This window comes from Sturnus vulgaris, chromosome Z, assembly GCF_052056855.1.
Source record: "Sturnus vulgaris isolate bStuVul1 chromosome Z, bStuVul1.hap1, whole genome shotgun sequence".
NCBI lineage: Eukaryota > Metazoa > Chordata > Aves > Passeriformes > Sturnidae > Sturnus > Sturnus vulgaris.
In genome coordinates this window covers 18,803,309-18,830,824 of record NC_142283.1, presented here as the reverse complement: position 1 = coordinate 18,830,824, position 27,516 = coordinate 18,803,309, and the positions used below count along the sequence as shown (strand labels likewise).

At 43.6% G+C, this 27,516-nt stretch overlaps 1 protein-coding gene across 1 annotated transcript in view; it reads right to left on the bottom strand.

Annotated features, from left to right (window-relative positions):
• The window catches only part of SNX30 (sorting nexin family member 30), a 47,466-nt gene extending 21,044 nt beyond the window's left edge, over positions 1-26,422 (bottom strand). Inside the window, exons 1-2 of the mRNA XM_014889236.2 lie at positions 26,051-26,422; positions 5,618-5,806 (exon numbers count right to left, since the gene is read on the bottom strand). Of these exons, the coding sequence (XP_014744722.2) occupies positions 5,618-5,806; positions 26,051-26,422 (561 nt within the window). The remainder of the gene's footprint in view (positions 1-5,617; positions 5,807-26,050) is intronic.
• Between the last annotated feature and the right edge of the window lie 1,094 nt (positions 26,423-27,516).

Here is a 27,516-nt window from a genome sequence, read left to right as displayed (position 1 = left end):
CCAAGATGAAGAAGCAAATCTGTTTATGTGTATGCCCGATTAGATATATTAGTTCATTAAATTAAATATTTTAAATTTTCCTTCTTTAGGGCAAGGTCATTACAAGTTCGAGGCGAAAAAAAGTAAATGTGCAGACAAACTGCTGGCAAGTGTTTTATGCAGTCTTTGAACAGTCCATAACCTGGAAGGCTGATGGTATGGGGCTGCTTGCACAGCACATACTGCAACTGCCTAAAAGCACTCGTGAAACTGTGTAACAACTAGGATGTCTGCTGAAGAGCCTGGTATTGCAGCAGCCCTGGTCAGAAGGTAGATGGCCCTTGTTGTACTTAGGTCCCACTGAGAAGCATAGGCAGCTATACTTCAGTTACTTGCAGCATTACGTCCATCTTGCAATGAATGGCTTGCAGCACACCACATGCCTGCAGCCAGGCATCAAACTCAGCACATTCTGGGGAATACACAGGCAACCCCAGCTTTGAACTGGCATTGAGTCCAGCACCTGGTTGCTTTGCTAGTCCCAGCCAGTAGCAGCCTTTGAATGCAATCCACCTCTTTGCTTGCTCTCTGGATGACTCTAACTCTTCAGTTGCTGCATTTTACTCCCACCAGTCACCACCAGGGATCCTGCAGAAGTTCTACATATGAAATCTCATTCTAGGGTGAAGCTGAGAGCCTTAGCACAGTATCAACAGCACAGTAGGTCTAGAATACTGTAAGCAGCAAGCTGATGTGTTATTACCTATGACATGGTTTGGCTTCCAGTAAAGGAAGACATAGACAGACAGAAAAAGAAATCAGGATCAGCTCCTGCCTTCTTCGACCTGCTAGGCATGGCAAGCAATACAGAAGTTAGTCCACAGACTAACAACGAATCCTCATGAATTGGAGCAGTTGTGTTTGTAGATGAGGGACTACCAAGACCTCGATATCCACTGCAGATCTGTGCTTTACTCAGCTACACACCTCTCAGAGTAACACCAGCTTATTTAACATCTAAGAGTGCCACACTATAAATGTGACTTCTGAGACTTCATTTTGAAGTCATTTTGAATTTTCACTTGTTTTGAGTAACAGACTGAATGGCATTATTCTAGAAAGAAAGGAAAAAAAAAGGGGTAGGGCAAGGCAGCAATAACTCAGTAAAAGGCACAGCTTCTGTGAACTGGCTGTCACTGCCCAAAGGCATTTTAAGAGATCAGACAATGAGGGAATGAGAAGGGCTACACACTACAGTGTCTTATCCTATAGCATGAGAATGAAAGTAAAGTCTCCCATCTGTTAGCACTGAGAAGCTTATTAACTACTATTCTGCTAACAGTTAAGGAAAACCATATAGGACTATCTAGGAGTAGGAAAGCAGGGTTAAGTCTCAGTACACAAACCATACATCAGCTATCATTCACCTCTAGCAAACTGCTTTTGTTGCCTTTACTTCAAAGGAGAATTGCAACATTTTCCATATATCTCTTTTTTTCCTCTGAGATGAAAATATACCAGCAACATTTCAGTGCTTACTGTACAGCCTATCAAATCTAGACAGCAAATAAACTTTTCAAAAACTATTTAGGCAGAACATAAAGGCCCTTCAAAGTTTTAATGAAACTTCATTAACACGGAAAGGATTTGGATCTCAGATGAAACTTCATTAGTTTAGCGAAGTTATTTTTTCCAGACTGCACATAAAAGGAAGGAGGATCTTGCCACTGTCCAAGCACAGTGTTGAGGACCACGTTCCCTGAGGTAGCTGGGGTGCAGCTGCAGTGGGAGCTGCAGGTGGAGCTCTGGCTGGTAGAGCCCAGGCAAAAAGGTTGTGAAGAGCTGACCCTCGGCACAACAAGGGGGACCTGTGGCCCAGCCAGGGGACAGAACACTGAGGCACGGCAGGAGCCTGTGATCCCAGGCTTAGACTGCTGAGGGGATAAAAGCCCAGGAGCTCCTTTGCTCCGGGTCTCCTCCTGAGACACCAGCTCAATCTGTTAGTTTGTAATTGCACCGTGATGAAATTATTTTAATGGTTGGGACACCTGAGACTGCTATGGAAAAACTGAGGACAGAAACCTGGCGTGACTGTGTGAGTGAGGGGGCACAGCTGGGAAAGGGCCGCAGTCACAGCTCAGTTGGTACAAGAGTAACTGCCAGAGTGGCTCCTGGATGGTTAAGCAGGGCAATTTCCATAATAGACAAGTGAAGCATCTATGTTTTTGACACAGTTAAATTCCTCCTGCTTTCCCAGTAAGATTCATAAATCTCATCTTGCAAGGACATGTGTTCTCTTCCAAAGGAACCTTAGAAACTTATATAGCAGATCTCAACCTCCCAAAAAACAATGGGCAAGACATTTCCAGGAACTTACTGAAAATTCCATCACAGTTCCACTAAACCAGCACTGCAACACTCTACTCAGTTTTACCAGCTGGAAAGGAGGCAGAGTTACAGACACTTTTACCTCAGTTGCTGGAATAGTTTTGACTAGAGGCAGTAGTAATGCAATCATCAAGTCTTGGTCCTGTGAAAGATTCCTGTCTTCCTTGGAAGGAGCTAGCAGCCAAACCTGAAGCTAGCCTGTGATGACTATATGAAAGTATTTTTGTACCCTAGTTCTACTCTCTAACTCACTAGACTTGATTGCAAATTCCCCTCCATGTTACTATTCAAGGCAAAATTTTCAACTACAAGAAGAGGAGAATGACAGAGAAGGGGAAGGAAGAAGGCTGCTGTTCCTAGCACTCCAGTATTTCTTTTGGTCTCAAACAGCTTAGCCTGTTTGAAAAAGCCTTCATATCACTTTTACTTGCTCCTCTCTAGGAAGTCAAGCTGTTTCATGTGTACAAGTAATCCACCCAACGAATGGACTGGAAGCATGAGGAGAAGGACAGGAAAGTAAAAACAAGACCTCCACTTCAGTACTGACTGGTTTAAAAGACTCTCCCTTCAAGCCTGCAGAGCAACTGCATAACTCTGAGGAATGGCACTCAGCTGTTCAGACCTCCATGGGAAAAGGCACAGAAGGCTTTGCCATCCTAGGAAGTACAATGAAAGTGAAGTTAGAAGTACACTTATTTATGATTTCTCAGGAGAGATGACTACGTAACATAAGGCCAAGCTTTACCATTCCCTTTCTTTCTAGAAAAGAATTCTGCTCAGTAGAAAATCCCTAAAATGCACATCCATCTACCTGAAGGACACAAAAGACACTTCAATCATCACAGTCAAGACCCATTAAGTTGTGTAAGGAAATTGCTTACTAACTTGCATTTGCAAGATGAACACAGGGTATGAGAGAATCAAGTCAGCCCTGAATCACTGTCTTGTTAGCTGGAGGATTACCATTATATTCTTCAAACGTGTTCATCCACAAGACAGGCTAGGGAACGCTAGCTAGCTCTTACTAGAGAGCTGTGAAAACAGGTACACTAGCAGGATCAAGTAAACTCTTAAAGTTTTCCTTTGCAAGCCAATGTTTTGACCTTTCCTCAGTGACCACCAGCCACTGACAAAGGTATGAGAAGATGAAAAGCCCAGGGCATACTGTAAGACTTTTTTTTTTTTCCCTGTTAGAATGAAGGACCTGTAAAAACAAAGAGGAAAAAAAGCCCCACACAACACAAATGAGATTGTGGTTGGTCTATACTCTTCCCTACAATGGTATCTTGCCACAGCCATAACCACGCATTACAGCATTAGCAACTCCCCTCTTGCCCAAGTGATGCTGCTTTTCAGTCTTCAGAATAACTCATTCTATGACCTATGTTCATCCAAACCTTTGAGGTTCCAGATGTATTCTCCAGCAGAGAAGAAAAAAATCCCAGCCATCCCTGCCTCCTCATTCAGAGTAATTAGAGAGACCCTTCAGAAGTCTCAAACTTCTTTCCTGCAAGGCTGCACGGGAGGTGTTGAGAAGGCATCCCATCTCACTCTATGGATTATTTCTGCGCAGCTTTTCTGCCATGTTTAATTAGTGCTTGCAGCTACAATGGCTAATTGGCAATTAACTTGGCATCAAAGTGCCTTGTTTGTAGGGCAAGACACAATGGTAGATAGTCCTAGAGGTTCTGACCCTAGAGATTAACCAAAAGTTTCCAAGAATAATAAAACTAAAGAGATCAGGCTTTCATGGTGATTCAGAAGAATAACTTATACAGTTGTATAATAGCATTGCAATGGTATGATATAGCAGATTTATGTACTACAATGAGATCTGAAATCAAACAAGTATTAACACACAGGTAGGTAGACATCAAAATAAAAGTACAGAATTATTTTTTTTAAATATAGAAAGAGACACTGTTGGGTAATACTTCTGATCTAAACATGGTAAAGACCTTGGCCATGTTTCAAAGCTCTGCTTTAAAAAGGAAAGGAACCCTTAAACATAAGGATTTCCAAGCATAGGAACATTATTAGGGTGCCACTATATAGAAATATTTTATATTGATGGAATAAGAGAGACTTAACCTAAGAGAGAAATAACATTAGCCAATTTTAGCCAACACCCTGTGGTGTTTTATTTTGTGGCTCCTGATCAAACAATAGCTGAAGGCTAAGATGCTCCAAGTAAAAAAGATACAGTGTTTCCTGCAAGATTAAGACTACTTATAAAAATGAAGGACGGAACTGTATTAAATGTGCAGCAAGAGAGAGTTAGTATTTTAGAAAAACTCCATTTTCTCGTGTGCAGTCTGAAAATGAAACTTTGAAGTGGACAATTTAGAAAAAAATTATCTGTGGCCTGTAAAGGTTCCTTATCTCCAAGGAAAATATTTCCTCCAGTACATACTGCCATCTAAGTGGGCTGGAGGAATGTTAATCTTTCTGGACAAGTGTATAAAGTATATTACTAGTAAAGTTAGTGAACACCTTTTGCCTTAGGTAACTACAAGTGCCCAAAGCAGATGTCAACATCACCTAGGAGTTCATTATAATGAAGATGTGTTAATTAAGAGGAATCAACATTTCAGTTGTGAATGTGGTGGACTTTTCAGATCACTTTCCATATTAATATATGTAGATTACATTCATGATTGAACTACAGCAGGTGCTGAAGAAATCTCCAGCCTCTTTCGGTTGGCAGCAGCATTCTTAGGCTACTTCATTTTAGTATCAGCTGTAAAGCTCTCTGAACCAGCAACTGCATGAAAGCTAGTTTACAGCTGAGGATCAACACTATTTTAGTGGAAATACAGTAAATACTTCCAGCAACAAGCATTTCAGAAGGAAAGAAACAAAATGTGAGATGATCAGCAGTGAAACACTAACAAGGCACATTCCCCCTAAGGGAACTCAAACCAAATGAGTGTAAGATTACTTAAATTAACAAACTGTGAAGTTAATGAAAGAAACTGGCCTTGCAAGTTTACAAACAGTTCTATTTAGGAATCAGAGACAAAAAAAAAATCCAAGTTGACATGTTAAAAGCTTTTTCCACAATTTCAGACACTAAAGTAACAGTTCTCCTAAGAGAAGTCACATCTTCAACATATTCACAAGGTACCAAAGACACCGATTTGTTGTTCTTATGAGAGGAAAACACAGTAGAAGATGTGAATATCCAGAACATGCCCTAAAGTTATTCCACAAAGAAGGAAGTACTAGGAAAGAGAATATTGCTTTGTACCTTTGTTGTAACCCTGTATGTGATATATGTCTCCATTGTGCACACGTGTTTTTTGGGATCATCAACAGTAACAAAGAGGTCTCTAGTTTCCACATCCAAGTCATCATCCAGCTGCAGTCTGTTAAGGAGAGATGAGGAGGAGGCCGGGCTAGAAGTGTCCACAGGTGTGCCATTGGGCAGACTGAGATCCTGTATTGGAAAGGAAAAAAATTAAAAACGTAAATTTTTAATAAGCTTAACAGATGCAAGATAAAGGACAGTATTTTCAAAGACGCCACAGACAAGCTTCTCTGATATATTACAAGGTTTGTTTGTTTCAGCACCTCCAAGGGCCACCCTTTTCCAGGACACCTGGGCAACACCCTAAAGTCTTCAAGCATTAAGCTGAGGAGAAAACATTATCACTATACCTCCCCTAAGTACAGCACAACCTGCTTTCCAGTCATAAGGAAATAAAGCGTTCCCAAACCAACAATTCCTGGTGAGACTGAGCCAACCTAGACTGAAATCAAAACAGCTAGGCAAATCAAGAGACCTAGTTATAAGACAGGCTTCAGGCAACGTGGCAACAATTCAATTGTCTGGAATGCAGTCAGCTTTCACCTCCGGGATTCCTACAGTGGAGGAAGGAGCACAACTTTCATCAGAGGCCCACCATCCAGTCCATTAACTTCCACACATCTTGACAGCAGTCAGAGTCTGAATTGCCATCACTGCACTACAGAACAGCCACAGATCATACTCTCACACACAAGTGTCTAGGCACACCTCCCTGCTCGAGTCCTAAAGCAAATGAAACCACTACTTTTTCCTTGGAGAGGTCCTCATTCCCTTTCTCCCAAGCCTAAGAGTATCATTCAGTGCCCATAAAAGACAGAGGCTAAAATATCCATCAAGTGGCTATTTTAGGAAGAAAAACACAAAAGTTTAGGAAGTCAGCCATTCCTTGAAACTCACTTGGCAGCAGGGGGAAAAAAGAAAAAACAAGAAAACAACTTTATAGCTAACTTGGTACATCCACACACCTTCAAATCTCACACTTCAGTACCAACCAACTACTCTGTAAAAGTAGTTATTGCACGTGCATATTCTTAACAATTTAACATATTCTTTGCCCTGGTTTTGTAGCAGATGGAGCTGACAGTGTGTGATAAGTTGTACACAGAAAGTCCTAAGGATCCATGGCTCTTCTTTTCAGAGAAGACAGGAGGATATTTTGTCTGCATCTTTTTAATAGCAGCACAGGGATAATTTATATCCACAAAGTGATTTCCCTTGTTGCTAAACAGAGAAACATTACTACAGCTAAGCACCACATTAACTAGAAGTGTTTAGTTATATAATTACTTCTTAGCTTCCAGCTTCACACAACTGTATGGCTCGACAAAACATATCATCTTAGCAAAGCAGTCGTGTGGGTTAGACCTCCTCTATTCATCAGCGCTCCTTTAGCCAAAAGTACAGAATCACAGGCAAGACCTTTGAGGTGAAGTTACTTAGAAAGGTGGGCCTTTGACGATGGCTAAAAACGCAGCTAAATTCCTACCAGTCATTGTCACAAACCCATCATGGAAGTATTTGGATTTCATAGAGAGCCATCTGTCTGTTGCAGTACTGCAGCATTGCTCTTCACCTTGAGGGCTGCCTTACGAAGTGGAGAAAATAATTGTTTAGCCTAGACATTTTGAGAAAGGGGTGCTCTGAACTATTGTCTACTAAGAGAGAGGTTAGATACATTCTCTCAGCTAATGTACAGAATAGGCTGCCAACAAATAGATGGTTTCAGATTTAACTGGTAGGTGAACAAGATGGGAAGGCAGACACACAAAAGCTCTCAAGAGGGCAAAAGAACAGGAGGAGCAAGGCACAGCTTGCCAGCTCAGATATGAGGTAGACACCTCAAACTACACAAGCATCTGGCTCAGACTCAGCCTAGGAGGAATATGTACAACAGGAGGAAGCAATGGCACAATAACTCAGTAGAGAAGAAGTTCTGTTGAAATTACATAAACAGAATAAGCAGTAGACAGGATAAGGTTAACAACAGGAGATGGCTTCAGAAAATCTGCAGTTCAGCTAGACAAGAGAATTTGGCTGAGCAGACTAAAAAGCAAAGTAAACCTCGGGATACCACAGTAGCTGGAGACGAATCTGTTTCTGTTTCCAAAGGAAAAGACAGCTCATCATTGCCCATGTGCAATAAGCATTAAGATACAACAAGTTGCGCCAGAACAGCAGCCAGTCATATTCTAAGCTTCCAGTATGACAATTAACTTGCAGAAACATCTTAAGCCCGGTTCCACAAGAGATCCAAAAAGCTTGTAAGAAAACTCTTCCAAAAGAGGGCTTAAAGAATATAACCAAATCTGCTAAAAATTTGAGAATCTAGAGAAAGAACCAACAATGGAGCTTGCACCTAGTTGCACGAAGTTAGCACTTTTCTCATCAATTCTCTTGGGAAGTAACAATATCATACTAGCATGTCTTGCACATTTTAAGCAGGACAGAAGTATGCGAAGGCTTGAATTGCACTTGAGTGCGTTCTTGCAGTCGTGGGTCCTGTGAAACGTCTTGGGTGTTAAAGGCTGTGATAGTTCTATCTTGGATGAAACACTCCAGACCACATCAAGTAAAGCTTCCTTAAGAGCAGTGGTTCAGGTAAGAAAAGCTGCTAGCTGTGGTGGTGGAGAAAGGAGAGATGATGTGTTACTGTGCTATCCTGCCTCATCTGCAGGATCCTCCCCCGGGAGAGACAGCTGGCATCATATCCTACTACTTTCCTACTTTTCAGTAGATGAAAGCCAAGTCAGAAGCTAACTATTTCTCCTCCTGATTGGGTGGAACTTCCTAGCTAAGTGCACTAGAAATAACGCATATGGCTGCTGAACCCTCGTTTGACAATACGCAGGATCAGTTTTGCTGAAGTCTTATGCTACTGACAGAAAGAGGCAGGCTTTGAAGTATGACAGCAAGATACCTCAGGTGGTAATCCTACCAGCAGAGCAACCTCTCTGTCATGTTAACTGCCTCACCTTTCTTCCATGGGGCTTGGGGGATTTTTTTTTTTTTTTTTTTTTTTGTGTGTTCAGGAAACAAGACTGCATCATTTGTGTTAGTCTGCTATTACTACAGAAAAAGGAGTATGTCCTGCAAAGCCTAGTGGGAAAAGGGATATGTAGCCACTGGTATTTCTACCTGTTGGTATACCTATCACACCCACAAGCATCTGAAATACTGGCTAGTATTATCCATTTTAAATAAACAAGCTGGCAAACTGTGTCTGACTTCAGTGCCAGTGGCTCATGGACCAGCTTCACCTTTAGTGCACCAAGTAACTGCCCATCCATGTTTTAAGTTCCTCTCTGCATTATTAGAGACCAGCACAGTCCAAGTCACAGCAGGGACCTACTACTGCTTACAAAGCCTTTTGTCAAAGCACCTGTTACTCACAGTAATCAGTCTGCCAAAGCAGAGCAGTCCCACAGCAGAGAGAAGGGGAGGCTGCTTCTGGTTAGCCAGGCAAGGTGGCATGGAGGACATGTTTTGTCAAGATATTCTTCACTTCTCAGTGAGCATCCATAAAGATTTTCCGAAGTTTCAAAGCTTTTTCTAAAATGAAGAGTAAAGATCCTTAGTATATGTCCCCCACTGCCTCAGGACAGTCTCACACCTTTGTCATCTGTTGAAGTACATCAGGTGAAGGTGTAGCAAGGCCTGAATCACTACCTAGAGTAGATATAGTGTGACATTCAGGCTTCCAGGTTCATGAGCTACTGGTTCTTGAACACAGCTGTAAAACAACCACAAGGGCAGGCTCTTCATGCATTCCTATGAAGTTCCTAGAATTCCTCGAGACACCTGAATTTACGGGTACAGAAGTCAGACAATTTTAGCAGCAGATGTTTGGTATCCTACAGCGCCAGGCAAGAAGGAACTAATTGCCTGTGTTGGAAATGCACCCTGACAACTATGCAGGCTGCAATCTGGTAAGACTGCTTCACTTTAGTTCACTAACTCATGCTCTCCAAGCACCTTGACTAGACAGCCTGCCCAGAAACAGATATTAAATCTATCAAGAAGTTCACTTCATCTAAACATAAAATTCAACTGCATTTTTTAAACTAGAAGTCTGCATGTGAGATTCAAAACAACTTGGGAAGTTTCCAACTGTTGTCATCTTCTCCCAGGAGATTTTCCACAACTCCACTTACACAGCAGTTTGGATCCACATAAAGTAGAAACTTCAGGAGCTTGGTATTCAGTCTTCTGTATGGCAGCCTCCCCCCATGGAGTAGTACGCCAGAGAAAGCATCCAGGACTCAACCCTTGAGAGTCTAAATTTCCATAGGTATTGTTTTCTTGTGAAGACCATGGAGTCTTCTGCTGAGTTACAGGCAACTAGTTAATATTGCAGTTTCCAGAAACTGAATGCTAGTTTTCACCTATCCTGCCTGAGCGAGTGTACAGCTCAACCAGATAGCTTTGCTCTCTGTCCTGTCTCTGTCTTTGCAGCAGTCCATGAGGAAGCAGAAGGCATGGTTCAGCCATGCAAGGTTCCATGCATGCATAAATTCACCTGAACCCAGGTGATACTGTATGCTCACTGCTCCCATTTAACAAGTATTGTGTCACAATAAGACACATTTAGAAATATTGCTGTTTAGAGGCAAGAGGTGCACTAAACCCTACATACCCCTGCCTAACTTAGGGACCTGACAGCCAGGCCTATATTGCTCCTAGAACACCACTGCTTCACTTCTGAGATTCAGAGTGGTGTACATTTTCTCCTTCTATTTCAAGATGTTCTGTTGCTTTTTGCTACTCATTTCATAGAGACACCATGACAGACAGAGTCACGTTAAGCAGACAATTCCACACAATTATAGCTGGATTTTGGAACACTCTTATCTTCATACCTTCAGTACATGGAGTAAGTCATAGGAGAATGGCAGCCAGTGACTGGAAAACTGAAGTGGTTTAGACACAAATATTCCCAAGGGCACTTATAAAAGCTTACATGAACTTAACTTTCACAGACTTGTTCATAACATTCCTTGTCTCATCCTGGAAAGTTTTGAGTGTAGGTGTTTTTATGCAGGCCTGCTCCATGTAGAAAGAAAGAGCACTTCTGCATCCTCCAGCATACCTAGATTAGCTCATCTGTGCATAGTATTCTATTAGAAGACCTCACTAAGCATTTATTCAGTGAAATTTCAGTCTACACAAGATTATTATCCAATACCAGTCAGATACAGAACAAAGGAAGAAAATGCATTTACTTCCTCTTTATGTATGTTCAGTTTTATTCTCTATCAGGCAGCAGCATCAGACTTTGTTCATTAGAGGTCACTTCTGTTTCTTCACATATCCGAGATAGTACATGTCCCATCCTCTTGCACCTGCTTTTGAGAAGTTAATTTAAGGCACCAAAGTGGCATACAGAGTGCAGAGAAGGGAGAATGCTGTGGACACAGAAGGGATGGAAAGAACAAGGCAGTCATGCTCAACTGTGTTTAAAAAAATTTTTAAAATCCCCACAGTTAAATACCAAAATTCCCTATTCATTTCCAAGAAGAAGAACCATGTTCCTACAGTCCTCCACAAATAAGACAGTGCTAAGTTGTTGTTAGTCTAGAAATAGATGTTGTTAAGTCTAAGAACTGAAGAACAGTGATAATCAATTTCTGGTCTAGACTTACCCCCCTGGAAAAGGGTAAGTGGTTACATGCACCAGCTCCTGCTATCCTTCTCCAGTAATGGGAAGGGATGGTCGAATTTATGTGGATGTACTCACAAAGAACAAGATGATACTTCCCAAAAAGGTCAGTGGTTTCCACTATATTAATCATCTAAAATCAAACTGTAAGGTTGAGGCCATTTTAAGAGCAATACAGAGTAAGTACAAATCAGAAGGAATTTCTCTTGCTCTTACCTTAAAATGTGTCTGTAGCTGAGGAACAAATGCTGGGTTGCTGAGGACCTAAGCCAAATTTTAACTTCTTAGCTGTGAAGGGTATTATGAATCAAGTATGTGGGCTCTGCAGGGTCCAGCAGAAAGCCCCCAGTTTAACAGGACCATGCCTCATCTCTAAAGTTTCAATACTACAACTGGTATTTTGCCCATCTAACCAAAAATCCACTAGAATAAGACTAGATGAATTTGCTCTCAGAATATTTTAAATAGGCATCCAAGTACAACACCCTGCCAAGCCACGAGACTGGTAACTTTGCTCTGGTGTTCATCATTTGAACTACTATTTCTGCTCCGTAGGTCAGAGCTGCCTAGAGACATGCTCTGGAAAAAAATAAGAATTTAAGATGCAACAGCTAATCACGATGGCCTGCAGTATGGCACCACTCAAGGCCTGGGAGCATTCTTGCTTATACAGGTATCATCCTTGGAACAGTGCTTCTTTGCATTTTAACTGACAGAGAAATACTAAAACAAACTTCATAGAGGCACCACATGGTTGAAACAAACCTTTTTCAAGCCTTCTTGTGTAGGTCACAGGATTCTCATCTCGTTTCTGAGGTTCACAGCCAAATTTCACAGACCGAATTATTTTACTTTGTGGTTTGTTTTCTTGTAAGTCATCACAGTTAAGCTAAGCAGAACAAGAATATGGGCGCAAAAACATTCTGGCAAAACAGCATTTTCAGCAAGAGCTATAAGCTATCTCCTACCTCTGCTGATAAAGTCTTTAGAGACTCAGCTACGGTATGGCTTTAGTTTCAGCATTCCTGCACACCAGGGCAAAGGCAAGTGTCAAAAGAAAGTGTCAAGTACCACACCAGACTATCTGCTCAAGCAGTCTGGCTATAAGTCTGTCTTCTCACAGTCCATAAGAAGCTGGCTTCTCTCCCCAGTCTAGAAAGGGAACTGTGCAAATACAACTCTAGACCTAAATTTTGGTTCAGGTTAGACTCTGAAAATCAGGAATGATAGATGTTTTACAACAGTTAAGACAAGACTTTGAATACTAGTAAAAGCCACATTACTGTGCTGCTTTGTGCTTGAAAAGCCAAATGCTTTTGGAGGAGAGGCATGGGGAAGATGAAATGGGTTATTATTTGCAGCAGACGTTAATTAGGCAAAATACAAAGGTGTAATACATGCTTGGAACTTGTTAATTGCCATGAAGCTGACATGTACACCCCCAAATCCTTTGGACAGGAAAGTGCAAGGAGTAACTGCAGGACTGCCATACCTTTCTTATTGTTGTAAATGTCAAGATGTATTTTAACACATCCACAGGATGAGCTATTCTCTTGAAATAAGTTCCTGATACAAGGTTAGCTCTCACATGTGTTTTTAGAGCACTTGAGTCCTTGGAGAAGGCTGCATCTGTCTTCCTAAGCAAACTGCCAGGCTGGCAACTGTCCAGCATGATTAGTTCAGTTGTGTTTAAGCCATAGAAAGTAGCACCAAAGTGCTCATGACCTGATAGAAAGCAAGAGAGTTTAAGATTTGGGCCGACTTGGATGCTCCTTTAAAAGTGCCAGAGGTTCTTTCATCTCTCTACAGTTTTCAGTAGTAGTCAAGAGGCACCAATTCCAGTCTATCTTCAGAGGTTAATGGCTTCCACAAACGGCAGAAGCTACATGTCCTTAGAAACATTTAGAATATAATGGAATTTATGACCTCTAGCTCTGTTAAGTTCCATGCCTGCATGCAAGGATTTTGTTCCAGTAATTTTTTTGTTTGTTATACTGATTCTGCAGTTGTGTGCACAAAAACACCACAAGCCATTTCAACATGTTAAAGAGCACCTTGTCAACAAACAAGGCTAACACGCCCTGTGTTTTGTTTAAAGCTCCATTTTCACAAGCTGAGCACTGACCTTCTAAATAGCATAGCAGCAGCCAGGATTTCAGATCATGAGCAGGAAAACTTGAATCTTGCATATGACTAGGAATCATTCCCAATCCAAGAAACCAGATTTATATCTGATTACAGATGGAACAGTTTATTAAGCTTGTCCAAACTAAACTGCCTTCTCCTAGAGACATAGTTTTGTATTAAAGCTCTGTAGACATATCACGCAGAAGTTTGAGTTTTTCTGTTCACTCTCTAGAATTAGACTTCGTTATATCTATTATCTAGGTACTCAGTGTCACCAAACTGTTAATTTAGCTTTTGAGAGCAAACAGAGCTGGGATTTTTTAATGCAAACAGATGCAAAGGATTAACGAGAAACAGAGATGAAATAGGAGTGAAAGCAGTAAGATGAATACAATGCTGGAAAGCACTGTAGTATTGTGGTGAATATTTAATTTCAACAGGAAAGAATATGTATACACTACCATATGGGTTCATTCCCTCATGCTCTCTGTTTCAGATGCATTAGCCTTCCTGACACAGACTAGTGAAGATTTTGTGAGAGCAAGTCAGACTGACAAGATATCACTGTGCAAGTGTTCACATCTCGTGCCCTGGAAGAGCTGGAGGAGAGTACTCTTGGAGAAGCTCTCAGAGTTAGTTTATGCAGGTGGAATTTAAGCAATATCCCTCTATCACGTTTGCTGACAGACGTTTTCCAGCAGAAAGGCACTTGCTTTTAAAGGGATAAAATAAACAAAGTGCTTATCTGTTGGGAAAAAAAACCAACCCAAAACTAACAACCCTAAACCAAAACCCACACAGCATGATTACTTCAGTCTCTGCTTTGAGGAGAATACCTGAGGAAAAGCAGTCACACAGTATTTCTTCACAGTAAGAAAACTACCTATAGAGACTGATGGACTTGTGTATTGGTTTTGCATGGCCTGGTTTCTGGTAGTGGAGGAGCCCACAGATGTGGCTTGTGTGAGAAGCTGCTGGAAGCTTCCACAGTGTCCAGCAGAGCCAGTCTCTGATGGCTCTGAAGATGGACATGCTGCTGGCCCAATTAGAGAGGTTAGTAATGCCTCTGTGATGACATTTTTAAGAAGAAAATCAAAACAAAGGGCTCACAGTTTTTCTTCTAGTCAGAGAAAAGGAGAAGGTAAGAACATGTGAGAGAAACGACATGGCAACACCAAGGTCAGTGGAGAAAGTGGAGAAGGAGGTGCTCCAGGTGCTGAAGCTGATTCCTCTGCAGGCCGTGGTGATGACCATGGTGAAGCAGCTGTGCCCCTACAGACCACGGGGAAACCACAGGGGATACAGAGATCCACCCGCAGCCCGTGGGGGAGGGGAGGTGCCCATGCCGGAAGGTGTGGATGCCTGGAGGAGGCTGTGATCCAGCGGGAGGCCCTGGTGGGGAGACCCACCCAGTGGGAGGCTGTGATCCAGGTGGAGAGAGAGGGCCCTGCTTCCAGGCTGGAAGGGCAAGTGCCTCCATGGGAGGACTGCACCCCATGGAAGAACAATTCATGTCACAGCAGTTTTGGAAGAACTGTGTGCCTGTGGGATGGACTCAGGTTTGTAGCAGGTGCAGTTTGACTGCTGCTCGTAAGACCGGACCCACGCTGGACAGGTTCATGGACAGCTGTCTCCAATGGGAGGAACTCCATGATCTCACTGGGGAAGGACTCCTCTCCCAGAGCAGCAGATGAAAATCTCGGTGATGAACTGACCAAAACCCCCATGCCCTGTCTCCCCGTGCTCTCAGTGGGAAGGAGGGAGGGGCTAGGGGGAAAAAGGTGTTTTAAGGGCTTATTTTACTTCCCATTATCCTCCTCTGATTGTATTAGTGATAAATTCACTTTGCAACTTAAGTTGAGCCTATTTTGCCCTTGAAGTGTTTTCTCCCAGTCCTTATCTCAGCTCATGAACCCTTCATTAATTTTTCCTTCTTTCCACTGCCCAGCTGTGGCAGAGGAAGGTGAGCAAACAGCTTTTGTGGGTGCCTGGCATTGAGCCAGTGTCAAACCAAGACAACTTGAGATCTACAGACTAATCCATCTAGGGAAACACCTTTTAGTTAATGGTCTAGGCTTATGAAAGCCACCAAGGTATATAAAAGTTAGTTGCACAACGACTTCAAGTGAAGTACGCTGACCAAGGAGCAAGCTAGTCAGCACACTGCAAGTCAGCATACAAATTGTGAAGAGGTCAAGATGATCACTTGAAATAAATGTCATTGATTAAAAATGTTTTCTGGGCAAAAATCCAAAACCCACAGCTTCATCTTGTCAGTATTCAAAACTTTCACTCAATTTGCCTTATAATAGAACCTAAAATGCTAAAGCAAAGGTGACCGTTTCACCCAGAAAATCATGGGTTTCCATTGTCCAGGCAGTCTACCACTTACCATTCCCAGATGCCAGTGCTTTCACCACAGAATTAGCTGAAAGTGCCTGCTGCTAACACCATCTGCACCAGTGATGGGGAGGAGGCTTCCCTGACCCCTGAGCAGCATCTGTCTGCAAAGCACTCCTTTTCAAGGAACACAGAATCATTCAACCTTACTGAAAAAGTGAGGCAAACTATACAGAGAAATTTTTCAGCTTTTTCAGCTGCCCTATCAATTTTGTGAAGTTAAAGTACAGATTGATAATCATGACAAAAGCATATCCTTCAGTGCTGTAAACCTCCCATCACTAATAACACTACAGACCACTGCACTAGTAATACTATTGATCACTCCAAAACAGGAAGCGAGGCCGTCACTCACAGCAGAGTCTGCTATCTCTAATTTGAGGCGTGATACAGAAGCAAGTTTACATTTTTCATTCTCCATGTTTTCCTGCAAACCAGAGTGCTAAACAGTTTTGCCATGTCTTTGCTCCCATACACTTGTGTAATAGTTGTGTAATAGTTGTCTTCAACCAAGATAGCCAAAACAACAAAGCAGAAACCCATCTGTAAGGGTTATAGACACCACCACTTTCACTCTCCAAAGTAGCATCTTACCTACTGCGTATTGCTTCACAGAAGCAGCAGTATAGAAGCTCTGAATGTGGCTCTAAAACAATAACACTCTCTAACAGTATTTATGGTTTCAGAACCACTCTGATCACAGTTCCTGGCAAAACTCTTTCCTTGCCTGTTGGCAACTGTGGTAACTTTGGATCATTGTCTCAATTTTCAAAACAATTTCAGCTAGCTCCACTAACCAGTATCATCTAAGTGCTTACTCTCATATATACCTCTTGATTTCAGTGAAATATCTGGTGGAGAATCAACAGTTTTCTTATTGTAACATCACCTACAGATGAAGGAGGCATCCCTTTCCACCCCTTGACCCACCGAATTTATAAAGTAGAATTTGTCCCATAAATTAGCCTGTCAAAACATAGAATAACAGAACAGGTAAGGTTGGAAGGCATCACATTGGGTCATCTGGCCCAGCCTTCCTGCTCAAGCAGAATTAACCTAGAGCACGTTGTACAGGATTGCACCCAGACAGTTCTTGAATATCCCTCTTGAGTGAGACTACAGAACTTCTCTAGGCAGCCTGTTCAATGTTCCATTTCTCGCACAGTGAAGTTCTTCCTCATATTCACCTGGAATTTCTTGTGCACTTGTCTGCTCATTGGTCTTTGTCCTGTTGCTTGGCATCACTGGAAGGAGCTTGGTCCATCCTCTTGATACCCTCCCTTCAGATATTCATCAGCATCTGAACTCTCACTTGTCTCTTCTCAAAGCTGAGAAGCCTCAGGTCCAGCAGCCTTTCCTCACTAAGGGAGATGCTCCAGTGCCTGAATCCTCTATGTTGCCCTGTGCTGGACCTGCTCCAGAGCTCCATGTTTCTCTTTTACTGAGGAGCCCAGAACTGGACACAGCATTCCAGGTGATGTCTCACCTGTCTGAGTAGAGGGGCAGGATCACCTTCTGGGACCTGCTGGCACTGCTCCTCTTAATGCAGCCCACGATGTCACTGGCCTTCTTGGCCACCAGGGCACACTGCTGGCTCATGGAGGGCTTATTGTCCACCAGGACCCCCAGCTCCTTCTCCACAGAGCTGCTTTCCAGCAGGTCACCCCCAGCCTGTGCTGGTGCCTGGGGTTGTTCCTCCCCAGGTGCAGGACCCTGCATTTGCCTTTGCTGAATTTCAGAAGGTTCCTCTCTGCCCATCTCTCCAGCCTGTTGAGGTCCTGCTGAAGGGCTGCACAGCCCTCTGGGCTATCAGCCACTCCTCCCAGCTTTGTGCTGTCAGTGAAATTGCTGAGGAGGCCTCTGCACCTTCATCCAAGTCACTGATGGATAAGTTAAACATGCCTGGGCCCACTATTGAACCTTGAGAGACAGGACTAGGAACAGGCCTTCAGCTAGAGCCTGTGCCGATTGTGATCTCTGGGATCCGCTGTTCAGCCAGTTCTTGATCCACTTCCCTGTCCACTCATCCAGTCCACTCTCCCTGAGCTTGCCCATAAGGATATTTTAGGAGACACTGCTGAAAGCCTTGCTGAAGACAATTTTCTCTGCTCTCCCCTCATCCATCCAACAGTTTCTTCACAGCAGGCAATCAGGTTGGTCAAGCATGATTTACCTTTAGTGAATTCATGCTGACAACTCCTGATCATCCTCTCCGTGGATAAATATGGCTACCATCGTTTCCAATGAATGGGAATTCATTGTTCCATCACCCTTCCAGGTATTGAGGTGAAGCTGAGTAGTCAGTAGTTCCCTCTGGGTCTCCCTTCTTGCCCTTTTTGAAGGCCATTTAAGCTGGACTGGCACTGAAAATGCTAACTCATTAAAATAACTGCAGCTTACTAGATCTTTTTCCCTCTTCAATTGATAAATGCAGTAGTGCTAGTAGCTACCTGCTGTCAGTTATTGCCCTTAGTAATTGGAAAGAAATGGTTCCCCCTTGCTTTTCAATAATTCACTAAGAGTAATTCTACACAGATTTTATTTCACAGTTGTAGACGCCATGGCAAAGATCTTTTTGCACCATTACATCCTAGTGATGCAAGCAGTTTACCCCAGTCACAAGAACTTGGAAATCTCAGCTACACTGGCACCCAGGCTCAGGCAGTCAACTTAGTCACAGCTTAAAAGAGTTAGTACAGCTCAGCATTTAAGATATTGCTCATGGTCAGCAGAAAACAAGCCTCAGCAAAGTTTTCTGAGAAGTACACAAGACAAAATGGCATTTTTAACTGACTTATTATGTCTTCCTCAGACTGAAAGCACATGCAAGTTACAACCTCAAATATGCATTTCAGGTGTGGCAAGTAGATTTTCTTGCAATGGCACTATGTCCACTGCACCAAAAGAGTTGCCTGCCTTGTCTCCTGACCTACTTTACAGAGACTAGTCTCTCAACTCAGAGCAGGAGCAGACTCATGTGACAGCCAGAGCATCTGTTTAAGATACCACAAGAGTACACCACAGTGCTAGAAGACCAGGACAAGAGTTTGAACATTAATCGAGGAACCGAGGTCTCCCATATAGGCGTGTCCATAGCAACCCTTCGTTCTTTTATTCTCTGCCCCGACCACCACTAATTACAGGGACATGCTGCCTGAGGCACTGACAGTAGAAGGAGGTCCCCGTACAACTGTAAAAAGAGAACTTTGTTATCAAAGTGGTCATCCCCTTCTACCCATGAATAAGCTCAGAAAGCACTCAGCTACTTGGGTAAGTTTAAGGCACTCCAGCACATGCAGCCCTGAGGATTCCTTCTGACCATCAAGCATAATTTTTTCCACCATGGCTGACAAGTTATCGCCAAGACTCATCTTTCTGAAACCCATCTGAAGAACCAAGTTCCTCTATGTACGCTCTGAATATCTATTTTCAATACTCTGTCTCATTATGTATGAAGCAAGCCTGTTGAAAAGATTATGAAAGCTGCGCAACACTGAATTCAACCTCAAAGTATACACCCCTGCCTCCATTAAGCTGAAGAACCACAAAGTAATAATAGTGTTATACAGTAGAAGCTATGTTTAGCTTTAACAAGAGAGATTGAAAAAGTAATGGTACTAAGATAGTTATGCTGATTCAAGTGTTTGTTCCAACTTGCTAGCTATCCTTCATCTTGTTCAAAATAGAAGTGAATTGCCAATTCAAGAAACTTGCTGTAGTTATGTTTCATAGAGACTACTGAGTTTTACAATACTACTAGAGCATCTACGGTGTAAGATACCAAGAAAGTTCTCTTTCCCATTTCTACAAGTGAAGGCAACTTGAGGTGAAGCACTAGCGTGCTGTTATATTTGCTTCTATGCCATCAAACTCAGAGCGGCTACAAGGAAAAAAAAAAGAAGACAATCACATCTTTTCAGTAGGATACTGGCTATTAACCTATCCAAGCAGTATTACAAGTTTGAGTCATTAAATAGCTACAGAAAGCAGCTCTAGTTACCACTATAATGAAAGACAGGAAACTGGATTCAGACAGCAACTTGATAGTGGACAGAACACTGATGACATGCTGAAAGCCAAGCAAGGTTTAAGTAAGATCTTTCAATAAGAAGATTAGAAAAGAGCTGCCTGACATGCACAATGCAACAAGAGACGAGACGGCAGCTCCTTTAAACAAGATGACAACCAAGCTCAGCCTTTGATGGCCTGCTTAGGAACCACATGGCAGACAACTGCCTGCACCTAGAAGCTTTCTGGCCGAAGGCACATGGTTCACTCTTGTCTACAAAAAGGATACAGGGAACTGCAGGACAGTCAACTTCACCCCAATCTCTGGAAAATGGTCAAGCAAATATTAGAAACCACTTAGCACACAAAGCATGTGGTGATGGGAAGTCAGCATGGACTTAAGGGAACTCATGCTTAACCAACTCAATGCCTACCTGCTATGACAGTATCACTGGGCTGGTGTACAAAAGAAAAGGTTTAACACAGTTCATTTCAACTTTAAGACGACTTTCAAAAAAAACTCTCATAACACAATCCTAGACAATCTGATAAAGCCCAAGGTAGATAGATGTACAGCAAAGTGGACTGAAAACTGACTGAGCTGCTAGGCTCAAAACTTGCTGAACTGCTGGCCACAAATTCCAAATGGCATACAACACCAGGGAGTATTAGGGCCACAATGGAACAGGATACATACTCAGCAAGTGTACCAAGAATACACAACTGTATAGAATGCTTGATCAGATTTTGTGCTGCCATTCATGAAGACCTCAATAGGCTGGAGAAATGAGCTGTGGGATACCTCAAAACAATCGATTTGAGGAAATGTGAAGTCCTGCACCTGCCAGGAGCAACCCCATGCAGCAGTGTGTGCTGCAGGCTGATTGACAGAAAAGTAGTTTGGCATAGGGAATGAAAAAAAAAAAACAACATAGACACTGATGGAAAAGTTGACCAAGAGCCAAAAACATGCCTCAAGGCAAAGAAGGCAAACAGCCTAGAGATAATAATGCTCAGGGAATCTTATCAATAAGGATAAATATTTGATGGAAGGGTGTACAGAAGGAAGTGACAGACTCTTTACAGTGAAAATTGAAATAATGGAAGTTTCACTTAAACATGAGAAAGATGGATGGCTGGATGCAGGAACAGGATCCCCAAAGAGCTGTTCAAAAAAAACTTCACAGCATCCTGGGCAGCCTGGTCTATCTGAGCCAGGAGGCTGGACAAGACAATATGCAGAAGTGCCTTCTAGACTCAGCTTTCCTGTGACTGTCATTTCTGCATCCTGTAGACAGAAACATAGATCAACCCATCCATACTGACACTGTTTCCCAAGTTCGCCAACTTCAATTTGACTTTCTGCAGTCTTCAATCTCTCTTACAACTGAAAATTTACCTCCAGCTTCCTTTAAGAACAATATATGGTGCTGGCCTAAGCTCTCATGTAGTCAGAGAAGGAAGAAGTTTGTAGACTCTCAGGCAGATCTATTTTAAATTTTCAGATTATACTGCAAACTGGTTTCATCTGTGGGTGGATAAGGTTAAAAGCAGTAATTATAAAATAGCAACCAAGGAGGCTGGAAGTAAAGCTTCAGACTCTCAGCATATTTTTTGGCGTTGGAGAAGTGCCAGGCTCTCTTTCAGAGTAAGTGCTATGTAACAGCACTCCAGCAAACACCAAGTATTTATATTTGATCAGGTGCTAATAAGAAGTCTAGGAATTCATCAGGGTGGTAACTTGGAAGCAGAGGAGCATGCAAACAATAGTTTTCAGTTAGTAACCAGAAGTTTGCAGTAGCAGTTTTAAAGTCCATCTCCATGAATTAGCTAATTCAAGGTATGCATTCACTGCAAGCGTGGTATTTCACTACTACCTGTAAAACAGCCTTGAAGCTCCCATCAGCTGTATAGCATTAACAGAGGCAAACACAAGGTATGCAGAGCTTCCAAGAAGAAAAGCTGAGAAAGTTACAGGTAGCTGGCCACAGGTACAATAACAGCAGTCAGAAATGTCAGAAAAAGGACAAGGAGTCTGAGTTCTTGGACAGGTGGGATATGAAAGCTTTTGGAGTCCTCAGCAAGAAACCAGCGATGTGAATCAGGTCCCTCATCAGATAGCTGCCAGTCTCAAGGCAGGTCACAGCAAGAATAGCCAACACCACCATGCTAGAAAGATAGTCTTAGATGATACAAGACTAGAGGGACCACAGCTAGACTACAGTGGGGCGGAACTAAGTATACAGAACACTTCCTTTCTAACTGCACAGCCTGGCACTTCCAAAACTTAGCAGCAGCCTACTAAATCTCCAAAGCCTCAGGGGGGCTGAACCCAAGTCTTCCCACAGTAAAATATCATCTACTTCTCATCTCTGCTATAAACTCAGTAACCTATTAATACTGCCTTTTCTTCTCACTGTCAATGCGTTTGTCGTGGCGCACAGAGCAGATTTGCTATCAAACTTGTGCACTGGAGTTAAGTAGTCATACGCAAGCAGAACTTCCTTATTTTTTAAAAAGGAAAAGGCAGAGAGAAATCCAGACATTTCCCCATTTGTCTTGCCCTGCTCAGCAGTGGATCTGCTCTGAAAATGAGATGTCAATTAACCTGTACGCGTTGCAAAAGCTAAACTAGAAAGGTTTCAGTCTTACAACTAACTTTACAACTAACCCTGCCAAGCAACCTGAAGAATTGTTTTCTTCTACATGTTTCTCATCTCACCTAATGGTAAAAAAAAACCAACCAAATAAAAGAAAAAAAACAAAACCAACAAACATGGTAGCACTCAGGTTCAGCTTTAGCTGTCTCCTTTTCTGAATGCTATCAAGGGTGAAGGGAGAATAAAGTGAAAGACAGTCATGGTGATCAGGTGTCAAGAAATGTTTTATGCAATTAGGCTTCAGGGGAACAAAAAGATAGAAACACACAGACAATATATAAATGCTTTAGAAACAGGAATCTACAACTCAAGTGTCTCATGCTTCCCACAGCATTCACCTGACTGTGAAAGTCAAGTACCTAGCCAAAATGTCTTTTTCATTTAAGAGGTAAGATGCTGTCAAAAGTCAAGGTGTCCTGATTCCTAAGACTACTGTCCACTACAAGTCAGGATGAAGACACTACTTCAGAAGACAAAAGTTCTGCAGCCCTCTTCCTAAGATTCAGAAAACTCAAGACTCATCCACTTAGATGGCCTCAGGAAACAGGACAAAAAGATTCTCCTTTCCTACTGCTCTAGTAGCATTTGCCACTGTTGTGGAAGAGCAAACTAAGGTTTTACGAGACTTTCTAGTTACACAGGATCTGAAGTACTACATTATTCCCATATTTGAATCAAAAGCCAAAAGGAGACACATAGGCAAGTATTCCTGTCCCCTGGGTTTCTCTAACTCAGGACAAAATGGAGTTCTTACTCAGTGAATCTAAACAAAAAAGTAAAAAAAAAAAAAAAACATGCTTTAAAGAATACAAAGCAGTGATGGCAGAGGTTTAGCCACTTCCATGCTATACATCAGTGGTAATAAAAATTGAGGCACTTTATGGGCAGAAAACCTCCCTTTGCTTCTGAACTTTCTCCACTCAGAGGATTTCGGCCTTAGGTACTTGTAGCTTGCAGCAGATTTTAGGAAGTATTTGCTCAGAGAAAACATGAGGAACCCAGAAAAAGCAAATTATCCACTTCATGGTGACAGGCCAGCTATTGTCACTAGCCCTCTTCCCAAAGGGATACAGTAGTAGGTCTGGATATAGGTGGCTGTCCTTAAAGAAACTGACTCAAAGACACTTTGGTACTGCAGAAATTTTGGTCCAGGTCTCCTGCTTCAACTTCCATCAGACTCTCCGAAAAGGCCAGAGAGAAGATTAGAAGAGCTCCTACTCAAGAATCAATAAATAACAAATGCAGAGCTTTAAGCTTAAATCAGACTTGAATACTGACTTCCCTTTGTTACTCAGCTATTGAAGTTACTCAGTACTATTAGTTGATTAGTGAGCCAGTCTCTCAAAAGATCAATAATCCACCATCACAGACTAAGATTTTTAAGATTAACACTGGAAGTGTTCAAGGCCAGGCTGGATGGAGCTCTGAGCAACCTGGTCTATTAAGAGGTGTCCCGGCCTAGATCATGTCTGAGCTCCCTTCCAGCCCAAACCATTCAGTCATTCTGAGACTGAGACATACAAACCACCCAAAAAGTGGTTTTACCTGCTTACTTCCACTTACCATACTCCCTCTGTAGACTACCCAATACAGAGTGCAAGTATTGCATTCAAGCTAGGAACACCTGTTCATTGAATTTTTTTTCTGATGAGGGAAAGAAGTTACCACATTGTTTTTCTTGTCAGTGTGTAAAATATTAAGCTGAAGAAGGGATATCCCATATACACCAGAGCTCTTGATCTCCTTCCATTAAAAGGATAAGACATACAGCTTTTTCTGCTAATTCAGCCAGAAGGAAAAGAATATTATATTCTCTTCCTACTGGATATCCTTTTATTCACATGGATCATAGCCTAGTGCCATTTCCAGGTCAAGCACAAAACTGCTCTCAAGTCTAAACATCACTTACCGCAGCCACTTTTGCACTGTCTTTTAGAGTACTTCTATGCTCCCAAGTGCCTAGAACAGAATGGTACTACATACAGGGTACAGAAAGTTAGATTTAATTTCTACTGCTGATGGAAAAACTGGGCAAGAACTTTCCTACTTATGAGAAGTTAGCTGACCACAGCCTGAAGCTAGAGTTATTTCTGCTCCCAGGTTGTCAGGAATACTGATACACTTCTCAAAACCTCAAAGCAGTAAAGCAGAGGGCAGCTTGCTTCCATTTCAAAAGCAAAGAAGTTCTTTAATACAACTGAGGAAAGATATTATAGTGTGTGAGATACTCCTCAGAACACTGCTTCTCACCAGCTATACAGCAGTGTGGAAGGACCATGCTAACAGCTGCAGCTCCTCAGCTGCAAGATTTGTGGGAGCAGCTGCCAATTTCCATTGCTATTACATGATCAAACCATCTATCACAGACAAAAACCTCCACAACTTCTATCCCTGCCTTACCCTTTTCTCAGCAGATCATCAGCTGACTAATTTGTTAGATGAAGGCCTAAGTTCCTGAAGAGAAGGTAAGCCTTGCTTCTCACCAGAGCAACACTGAGCAAATGTTCAAGAAGAGGACTCCTTACATGGGCAGGAAGAAATGCTGAATCCCTACATCACAGCTGCACACAGCAGATGGTGAAATATGGAAAAGGCCAGGCTACCTTGACTCACTCTCCTGTAGCATGGCAGTATATTGGACCAGATACTGCTGACAGCCTCCAGGCTTTTGGAGCCTAGGCGATCCATCCTACCCAGAAGCAGCTCCATATTCCTCAGGACAACAGCCACAGAAGAAGCAATTCTTGCCACCAGCAACTCAGTAACACCTTGAATGCACGAACCAGCTGTGATAGAACTGCTTTTAAACCCACATCGCCCCTTGAAGTTCTTGCTACCAGGAAATCCTAGCTTAAAAATTTCGGGAAGACTTTGTAGTCTACAGAGATATCACGTCCTTGCAAGCGTAGCTAATGTATCAGCCGTGCTGTACTGCCACTACGGAATTATCACCACAGGGAAAGCACTTTACTGAGTTCGCTAGTGTCCTGTGAACATATGCCAGAGCTAGGGATGGGAAAACAGACACTGATACTGCTGCAGAGCACCCTGTCTCTATTAGTGCTGGGAAGAAGTGAGTAGGAGTTCAGCCTGGAAAGGACAATCACAAATAAGCTGATGATAACGAAAAAATGCCAGCTCCAAGCCTTCCCCGTGAGGGCTACAGGAAGGAGACAGCAAAGGAGCTGCAGCAATGCCTGAAAAATTTACACTTATCTGTAGACGGTACGAGCCACAGGAGACACAGTAAATAAAATACTGCCTCTCGCAACACTCCTGTGACAGCGCGACCACCAGCGTCTCAGCCGGTCCCTCGCAGTAAGGGACACGATGCCTTCTACCCCCGGAGCCGCTCTGGGCTCTTGCAATAGATGTCAGCAGCGCCCAGGGCTTCACCTCCCCACGGGGAGACGAAGCCGGGAAAAGGGATGTGTCAAGGAAATACACACACTGTCCTTCTCTCCGCTCTCCTTCAACACCAGAGGCCCTCTTAAATGCCGCGCCCCCTTCCCCGGGTCATACCTTGTCGGCGATGCTGCGGGGCAGGAGCAGGTCGGGGCTGGGGGTGAGCGCCGGCCCCATCTCCTCGCTGCTGGACGTGGCCAGGGGATGCGGCATCTCCCGCAGCGACTTGGGCCCGGAGGACGGGAGGGGCTTAGGGGCGCTCGCCGCGCCGCCCGACATCGCGCCGGGGCCGGGCAGCGACCGAGGTAAGGAGGGAGGGAGCGGAGGCCGCGCCGCCTCGGCGAGAAGCTGCGGGGCCGCGGCCGGAGCCTGCCCGCCACCGCCGCGATACGAGGAGGCGCAGGAGGCGGCGGCTGCGGCGACGACGGAGGAGGAGGAGCGAGCGCAGCATCCGCCTGCGCCACCGCCCGCCCCTTTCCAAAGCGACATCCGTGCCACCTGCCGCCCCGCCCCGCCCGGCCCGGCCCGGCCCAGCCCGGCCCGGCCCAGCCCGGCCCGACGGCCGGGGCACAGGCACCGCCCCCGGCAGGCACCCGGCGGAGCGGGGCGGGCCGAGCCGAGCCGGAGCGGCGGCCGGGGGAGGGCATCAGGACTGGCGGAGCCGGGGGAGGCAGCGGGTCTGGCGGAGCCCCAGGTGGGCCGGGCCGAGCCGGGGGAGGCACCGAGCCAGCGAGCGGCCCCGACGGTGAGCCCGGACTGCGGCGGTGTCCCCGCAGGCTGTGGCACGGCGGGTTAAGTGCCCGAAAAGCAGTCGAGCTTCTCGACTTTTCCAGGCTCGGCGACCTCAAACTGCGCTCATGTTGGAAGGGAAATTTGTAAACGGGCGGGTTGCAGTGCAGGACCGACCGCAGCCGGGCTCAGGAGGGACAAGGCCCGGTCTCCGAACTCCCTCATGGTGGGACTGCATGGCAGGCGGATACACTGAGAGATGTCTTGCACGCAAGGCCTGCATAAAAACATCCTTTCACCGATGCCGTATATTTACTTCTGCGGCAGAGATGTCACGTTGAGAGATCTCGCATTGCTGTAGAATGTTTCATCGTGCTGAAATGAGCTGAGAGATAGATCAAGATCTCTAGAAGCAATACATGCAAATCTGTCTAACAGCATGTGTCCATTACAAAAATTCAAATCTATCCACATGTAACAGCATGGAAAATGTGTTCATGAAGGCAGAACAATCAATACATAGGAGAAAAGTCATAGTCTGGTCTAAGATGATTCATGACTAGGTAAAGCAGCTAAATCTGGCAAACAAATTACTTTTTCCCAAATAATTTGCTCAGCACTAATTAGACATGATAGAGTAATATGCTACTGGGGAAAGTGATGTATAAGACTGTCACAATCCCTTCCAGCTACAGATAGATAATAGGAAGAGAAACATACAGGTATGTGACCAGATAAGACTTGGATGCTGTAAACATTTGACTTCTGTTTAACTTTTCCCTCGGAGTACAGACCATTGAAATCAAAAGGGCAGAATTAATACCTAAAGCTAAGCTACCAAGTTTTACAGGTGT